This window comes from Vigna radiata, chromosome 6, assembly GCF_000741045.1.
Source record: "Vigna radiata var. radiata cultivar VC1973A chromosome 6, Vradiata_ver6, whole genome shotgun sequence".
In the NCBI taxonomy this organism is placed as follows: Eukaryota; Viridiplantae; Streptophyta; class Magnoliopsida; order Fabales; family Fabaceae; genus Vigna; species Vigna radiata.
Genome location: NC_028356.1, coordinates 36,305,922 through 36,314,670, shown reverse-complemented (window position 1 = coordinate 36,314,670; position 8,749 = coordinate 36,305,922). Strand labels below are relative to the sequence as shown.

The 8,749-nt window shown below is 32.2% G+C and overlaps 1 protein-coding gene across 1 annotated transcript; it reads right to left on the bottom strand.

Annotated features, from left to right (window-relative positions):
• Positions 1-180: 180 nt before the first annotated feature.
• Positions 181-4,397, bottom strand: LOC106762979 (inositol-pentakisphosphate 2-kinase). Its single transcript, XM_014647123.2, has 9 exons — positions 4,206-4,397; positions 4,033-4,134; positions 3,726-3,941; positions 3,039-3,186; positions 2,638-2,678; positions 2,389-2,499; positions 1,613-2,209; positions 786-932; positions 181-467 (listed from the first exon to the last, which is right to left on the bottom strand). Exons 2-9 carry the CDS (start codon positions 4,132-4,134, stop codon positions 426-428), a joined length of 1,404 nt encoding a protein of 467 aa, XP_014502609.1. The 5' UTR covers positions 4,206-4,397; the 3' UTR covers positions 181-425.
• Positions 4,398-8,749: the final 4,352 nt, after the last annotated feature.

The following is an 8,749-nucleotide window of genomic DNA, read 5'->3' as shown; positions in this document are numbered from 1 at the left end:
GCTTTTGATGAAAATAATTATAAAAGTAATTGATAAATGTAAAAAGAAATGAAAATATATATTTGTTTCTTGAAATTGATTGTGGTGTGTGAGATAGACATTAATATGATGAATTAAATCTCAAATGATTCAAGTCATTTCTCTTGTTCCAGATTTACACTACCAAATCAACCTTATAGATAACAAAAAATGACTAGATTGATAATTCATAACAGTGAAAAGTCACGAGTATCTTAAACAAAACATTCAACTAAACACTAGGAAAAGTCAAATTCAAGTTTCCTGAATTGGAATTATCATTCACTATTATTTTGTCTATAGAATTCAGTCTTGAAAATTAAAACCCCAGAAATATCTTTCCAAAACACACTAGTTTCTCTCTTGAAAGGAACCTTTTAGAACCGTTACTGCTGCTGTTTGGTCTGCTACATCTGCTCCACTACAGCAATCCCTGTAGCAGGCAGAGACTGCAATGGAAATAATAATGGGAATTTATCATGATAATAAACAAGCTTCCCAAAACCAAAGTATTGAGGAGAACACTAACACTAAATACGTTCTTTCAAAAAGGTTATTTTCATATGAGATCATATTTCAGGAAGCAACATAATACAGGGAAGAAGAAAAATAAAAATACAAACACATACAGAAACAGAGGAATCTGACAGCCCCAACATATACAGAAAATTGAAAGTTGTAGTGCAGTACAACAAACGAGAAGAGTATTACAGCATTTTTTGGAAGTAAGAGAAGAACACCATCGAACCTATTAAATATTAACTTACACCATTACATGCCTCCAAGCCTGTCACCTCTTTTCTTCCTCGATCCAATTTGATCTTTTGTCTGTAGCGGCTCACTATCTTCTTATCTAACTCATAGTAGTCTCTCACTTTACTCAAGCGCTTTAAATCAAGGTCGATAAAATATACCTAATATAGATCAAATTGCAAATGAACTCAGATGTTCAACGTATAGAACTACAGCTAAAGCTCATTTTTATATAAAGGAGACCATAATTAAGAACCATATCATTCAGATTATGATATTCATGATGAAAACTTTTGCATGTTGCTATTACTTTTTCTTTAACAAAAAATAAGTACAATGAGTACAATATATTAACTGCTACTTTCTCAACTAATGCAAATAAAGTACATAAAAATAAACCAGAAATCATGAAGGCAAAAAAATAAATTCAAAGGTTCAGACAACCAAAAGGGAAACAGAAGGGATAGGGTTCTATAAATTTGAAATCCATTTTACAAATGGAACCATAGGCAATGCCTATTCATCCTTTCCTAACTTAAACTCCATTTAGTTTTACAAAATCTGTTTAGTAACTTTAGATACTTGGAGCAGTTGTACAATACTTTTCACCAAGCCCATTATTGTTCAAGGTGAATTTTACAATTTTCACCAAAAAAATTCTGAGTGGTAGTTAGAAGTATATGTTCATAGCACCTACAGGCTAGTAGCTTTTGAGAAGCCTCATCATTCCCAAGCAAGGCCTTAAATCAAATGAGTATCTTAAAATGAACCGAACTGATTCATGCAAGCACAACACACCCAAAATTCCAACAAATAATAACAATGAAAGGTTTCTCCCTACCTTAAAATCAAAGGCCTGCTTAGTTGACTCAAGGTATACATTATTGTACACCATTCCAGAATCCTCCTCATTCCTTGGTCTAAAACACAACATCAAACTGCAGTCTTTTGCAGTTGCTGCTATCAGGTAGTCCTTTACTATTCTCAAGCTTTCATCAAATGAAGCTGAATGCAAAGAAGCATATATTTTTGCCTGTTCTTCACTCAATTCCTTACACACCATGCACTGTTCAGAAGTAATGTTATAATATGCATGAATGACTCCTTCTATGTCAATACTATCAAGCTTCTGAACATCCAGGAGCTTATCAAGAACTCCTGACTTTTGCAAAGCCTCAGTAACAAGAGTAAGTAAGTTCTCTGTGCATAGACCATCATCAACTTCAATGACTGACTTAAGCTCATCTTCAAATTTTTTTGCAATACACACATCTGTATTTTTTGCAACACCCCCTAGACCTCCAAGTATGAGAGAGCCATTTAAAAATACCCGGAAATTGTTTTGAGGAGTTATAAGAAGACCTTTAATAGCTTTCTGAATTCTTTCCTTGGATCCAGAGAATAGATCAAGTGGATTGTACTCACTTAGCCGTGATATCTGCAGACATATTCAAAGAATTTATGGTTCAGATTTAATGCTAAAAATAATTGAGATTGGCTGTCATAACGTCAATCAAAAGACACACATCTAAAAGCTGAGCCAGGAACTCATGAAAACAAGAAGTATGAATCGTGATACCACTGGATAAATAAAATGTAAAATTATGTGGGATGTACCTCTCCATGATGCAATTTCAGTATTTGGTGCATTTCAAATCGAGTTGTTCTCCTTTTGATAGCATTTCCTTCAGATATGAATCTTGAAAATGGAAGGAATCCACATTTGGGCTACTTTTTGAGATAAAATACAAGTTATTGTTACAAACAAGCAAAAGACAGACCGCGAGGAAAGGGTTGAAGGTGAGATGAAGATATTCAATATAAGCTAAGGTATTATTTAAGGAGACAAAAATGTGGAGACTATACCTTTATCTCAACAGATATGCAGGGGCTAGGTCTTGGACTTCCTGAAATGAAACAAGAACCTTATGCAAAACTTTCAAAAATCTGTGAAGTTTACGTACTGACTTCTCACACTTGAAGTTGATGATATATGTTGGAAATCTCAAATTGACTAGAGGTATGACCAAATTGTAGTATATAGATGAGTGCAGACTTTATTTTACAAGCTTTTGAATTAGATTTAAGGTTTGTGAGATTAAGTTAAGCATACTGCCTACTTTCTTAAAATATCAGATAGTTATGATACCTACTTTTTTAAAATATCTCAGATAGGTATGATACAGTGCTACTACATATTTGATATTTAATTTAAAAGGGAAAAGAGAAAAATGTCAACAGGTAGAAGCAAGATCACATATCATTACCATAAGCAAAAAGTGAATGATCGGACATGAGAAGGCCAAAATCACACTCTGTATCAACCCGCGCAGCATCAACTCGCCACACAGGACGTTGACCAGTAACATTCTTCTCAACCAACTCAAGGAATTCCCTGGTCACCAGGATGTGCATCTAACAAATACCAAAGAGTAATAGGTCAAGGATCACAAACACAATTAACAACTTTCTCACTCAACATCTTAGCCACTTCATCCCAGAAATCAAATCAATTCAATAAACCCATTTTCATCTTTAACAAAAATTATCAGAATGGAGACTAGCAATAACTATCTTAAAATAGTGCGTAAGGCAGTACCTGATTTGGAAACCGTAGGTTAGAAAACATGATAATGATGAAAATTGATTTTTTTTTCCATGATTTGTGATAATCATTAGCTTTTCTAGTTGTTTTAATTATAACAATGGTTCACACTTTCCTAGTTACAGCTAGGATTTAGACCTAAGTCTATCTCAAAAGCTAGTTCATTAAGTGAAAATTGTCTCCCACTTTTAAATACTAATGTGGTCACATTACTAGTCAAAGAATGATCTCCAACACATGATTATAAAAATTAACACTCTTTCAGTCAATAAAACAACTTTCAATTAGGGGTTTCTGACAAAAAGTCTGAAAGAGAGACAATGCAACAGTCACTGGCTGGCATACATACCCCAGCATCAACATAGTTGGAACCAAGTAAGGGCTTCATGACATGCTCCACATATAGTTGACCAACGATTTCCTTGTCAGAAGAGGAAATAAGTTGATCCACATTTTTCCAGAGGATACGTTCTTGAGGAGTCAAAGCTATGCTATTCCTCACACTCACACCATTTGACTCCAATCCATTATTCGGAGCCTTACGTAAGCGGATCACTTTCCCAATCTACACACACAAAAATTCAAATTAAAATTTGTTTGGGACTCATCAAATCAAACAATTCAGTTACTAGAAGCATAAGAAAGAAAGAACACACAAAAGAAGGAGAGGATCCAGCGTAAGCGAGCACAAGATTAACAGCTCCTTCTCCTCTGTAAACCCAATCAGCTGCATCCTCCTCTTTCAAAGTCAGTGCCATCTGTTTCACATGCAAATCTTGTCAAGCATTTCATCAAACACTAACACCACAATCCAAAGAAGAAAGAGTACCTTTTCTTCAAAAGGGAGAAAAATGGAATGCAGCCACCACTCCCAAGTTCTAACCACAGGAACAAAACCAAATTGACAGAAAACGATGCTAAATTATGCTGTCATTGATTCTGTTCGAAAAGAACAAAATTCTAATGTTATCTTAGTTTATGTTCTAAACAATAATAAAAAGCAACTCTGGAAAAGAATCATATGCTGTCTCTCCGTGAGAGCTTTACGTGTCAATGCTCACAAACAAATTATTACGTTTTACTCAATATCATTAATCTTTCAACAAATTCAATGTTTTCAATCATTAAGAAAATTAATGATATTTAAGAGAAAACTATGGAGAATCATAATGCTATTAATATAGACCGTAAACGTATCTTGGCAGTATAATAATTACTAGTATTAAATACCCAATTTTTAGAAAAAAAAAATGTTTATATCAAATATTAAATGGATATTACTTGTAATGTAACGTTATAAAATTATTTATGAAAAGAAAATTTTATTAAAAGAGTAAATTTTTACTGAAAAATAATAGAAAAACATATTAAAATATGTAGAAACATTTACCTTTGATTGGATTGAGTAAATGTTTATAAATGATTTTTTTTTATATAAATCAAAGTTAGTTTATGTATAGTTAAAAATAAAAAAAAAAATAGACAAATGACAGTTTCTACAAATTTATATCACTTAAATGGTCAGATATTCTAATTTTTTTTTATCAAACGGTTCATGTAAAGCTATAGTAAAATTGAAATAACTATAGATAAATAAATTTTAATTATTACAATAAAAAGTATTATAAATAATATTTTTACTACGAATAATAATTTAATTTTTAAAAAATAATTGTTGATAAAAGAGTAAATAATTGTTTTATAACGAATAAGAATTTAAAAATATAACTACTAAATTATAAAACTGAAAAATATTTTTTTATTATAAATTATTATTTAATTTTAAAAAATAGTAATTAAAAGGACATAATTAAAAAAAATACTAAATAAACGTGTCTTTTAACTATAAATATAGGTAAATATATTTTTAGTTTGGAAATGGAATTTTTTAAGTTTCAAATTTTGATATAATATTATTTTTAAAATTTAATAATGAATAATATTTCTAACTCAATTAAGTTAATTTTATTTCCAAGTGTTTTAGGTTAGTGTTTAAGTTATATGTTCATACTTAAATGTCAAATGTTGTTTAAAACATAAAAGAAATTAAAGTTGTTAAGTTAAAGTGGTTATATACATTTTTTTTTAAATTTGATATGAAAAAAGTTTGAAAAATAAATTAATTCCATTTTTATGTCTATAAGTTTAGAAATTAGAAATATATTTAAATTATATATATATATATATATATATATATATATATATATATATAACATCCCAAAATTATATAACAAGTATATAGATATGGAAAGCAACAACTGTAATACTAGAAAGCAGTAGGAGTGATATGATGCTATTATATAGTTATGCAGTCATCCAAAATAAAGACAAGTTAAAAGCTTTACATATATAAAGTCTTTCAAAATGGAATAAGATAAAGAAACTGAAAGTAAATCTAAGAGGTGGGAGCTACATCTCCACTGTCCAGAGCTTGCTCCAAAGGCGTGTCATCTACTGGTTCTGCTCACATTCAAAAGTAGGATGATCATCGCAAGAAGGGAAGACCAGAAACATGCAAAATAGACACATACATTGAAAGGGTGAGCTAGTATTTAAAACAAACATATTCAATGCATACAAGCAACAACCAATCAAACTTAAATAAATCCTAATTGACCTAGACTCGTCCGGACTAGGAATGAATATTGATCTTGGGCAGGTTGTGCACTTGTGGTGGACTCTACTGCTTTGCAAAGCCATTGCCGAGGGGTTTCACCCGACCACACACAAGGCTAGTCCGTTACCACGGAATAGACCTCCAGTGAAAGCGTCTACCCTAGGACTTCCCACTACTCTCACCACCCGCGTCAATCCTCTCTATTTGAGAATGAAATACCGTCAGAGTATTAGGGATAACCTTCCTTGAAGGAGCCTCAATATTCATTCATACACTAAAGTGATCTCACTTAGAGATCTTAGAATAATTCTCAAAGTTCATAATCCATATCACCAATCTTGTTTCACTTCACCAACCTCATTCAATTAATCATACAATCTCATTCAGAAGCAAAATAAACATATATAGCTCATACATTACATATCTTCACAGAAACATCATTTATTAATACCAATTTCTTTATCAACTATAATTACCTATACTTAAGTAATTCAAACAGCTTGGAGACCCTCGCCAATGGTTCCGGAAGGGTCAAAAACCCTCAGAACGACCTAAAGAACGTCCAAAACGAACTTCCGGAACCCCACAAACTATCAAAAACAAACACGACAGCAGAAAATGGCGCCCAAGCGCCCTTTAGGGGCGCCCGAGCGAGAATTATGCAGATTTTTCTGCATAATTGAGCAATTCTACCCCCTTTTTCCAATTCTAATCCTTTTGCTGAACTTCTACAACCCATAAGTCAACTTTCATGCTAAAATAAACTTACCTAAACAATTCTAATCCTTCTTAACATTATTATAAAGTGTTTATGCATTGATTTAGGTTCTACAACTTCAATTTTATCAACCTAGAGATCTAAATTCAATTCTACAACTTGGAGTTTATTTTTAACCACTTAAACATGCCTACTAAGTCACACATGACCTACCTAAGTTACCTAAACTGACTAGGATCACCAAGAATGTCTAACTCTAAATTTGACCACCACACTTCCTTTCTAACTCTAAAACACCAATTTACCCAACTTAGGGACCCAAAACCCAATCTTACCACTTTGCACCTATCTTGACCAATTTAGTGACTCAAACAAGTCACAGTGTAGTGGGTGAAACTGTCCCAACAGTCCAAAAACGTGACAAACCTCATTTTCTCAAAATCACTACCTCACTTCCTCTAAAATGACCAAAAAGTAACCCTAAGGCACTTAATTTCCTTTCTAGCATCACCACAACAGAATTTTTATACCACAACAGCTCCAACATACATAATTCAACAATCTAAATCATTCAAAAACAGCATACAATCATCACCCACCAAATTGCATATTAAACACCTCCATCCATGCATTTCAAGTTAACAAAAATCAAAATCATGTTTCCAATCCACATACCATTTCGAAAATTATCATGCATTCACATCACACAACCCAAAACAAAATAAGAACTAGCTCCCCTTACCTGGACAGTGATCACGGCTCAGACTCGAACTATTTTATGGAATTTGGCACCATTAGAATTTTTAGAGTTTGCCTAAAAATCAAACGTTGGGAAAATTGAAGGTAGATTTTAGGTCTAAATTAAACAAGAAATTTGGGNAAAACAAAATGAATCACATGCAACAATATATATTGCATGATCATGGCCCTAATGGCTATGTAGAATTGGGAATTTACTTACCAATTAGAAAGAGGAAGGATTGATCGGTTGAAATCGAAATTCTTGAAGATTGAGACACTTAATTAGCTTCTGCTCAACAAGGAATGTTTAAGATTTTAGTTTGGATGAAGAAATTTCTGAACAAGTGAAAGAAAACATAGAGAAGAAAGAGGGAACAAAGAGAGGAAAGCGTTGGTGTTTTTAGAAAATGAAAGAAACTTGAGTTCCAAAGCTTTTGTATTTTTGAAAGAGTAGAATCCCCAACCCATTATTTACTGCCATGTGTACTCCAACAAAGTTTATAATTTCCTAAATCTTTACAAAATATATATATATATATATATATATATATATATATATATTAAGTGATATTTTTACTTTTAAAATAATATAATACATGATATTGCTCTGTCCTCAATATTATTGAAATAATAATTTTATTATCAATTATCACGTCTAAAGTATTGTTTAATTTAAAGTTTAGCGTTATATTGTGTTGTTTTTAAAACACGTATTAGAAAATTAAGAAAAATATATATATTTAAATTGTTTATTTGAAAAAGTGGCTTACTAAGAGTAACTTTTATTTTCCTACAACGGAGAAGAGACGTAGTCTCGTGTAAAACTTACTCAAATTAAAATTAAATTTCTTAAATAGTGTTAAAATAAAAAAGGTAGAGCCGTCAAAATGGGTCACAACCCGCGAGCCAACCCAGCCCGTCACGGGTTCGGGCCGGGTTGGGTTTGAAAAATACAACCCACTTATATGTGGGTCAGATTTCAACGCGGCTCATTTAGACCCAACTCATGCGGGTTGAACCCGTGGTGAGCCGGGTTGGCCCACCAACCCACCTACCTAATTTTATTTTTTTTAATTTATTATTTTATTTATGAAACCCTAAAAACTATAATACTTTCTTCACTGACTGTGTATACCAACAAAGTAACCTCTGCTCTCTCAAATCACTCTCACGCTACTTGCTCTTATTTGACGGTGCTCTCACCCTCACTTCACTAAAATTTTTTTCAAGGAGCAAGTAAAACACCCTTCCTTTTTTCTTCTCTTTTCTTCACATTTTTGTTTTCTCACTTCTCTTT

Excerpts from the sequence above, each read along its gene's own strand:
- LOC106762979 (XM_014647123.2), bottom strand. The coding sequence starts at position 4,134 with ATGGCACTGACTTTGAAAGAGGAGGATGCAGCTGATTGGGTTTACAGA. Across the intron at positions 2,500-2,637 it reads GCATATCTGTTGAGATAAAG|CCCAAATGTGGATTCCTTCC; the intron begins GTATAGTCTCCA and ends CTCAAAAAGTAG. Across the intron at positions 468-785 it reads GCTTGGAGGCATGTAATGGT|TCTCTGCCTGCTACAGGGAT; the intron begins GTAAGTTAATAT and ends TTTCCATTGCAG.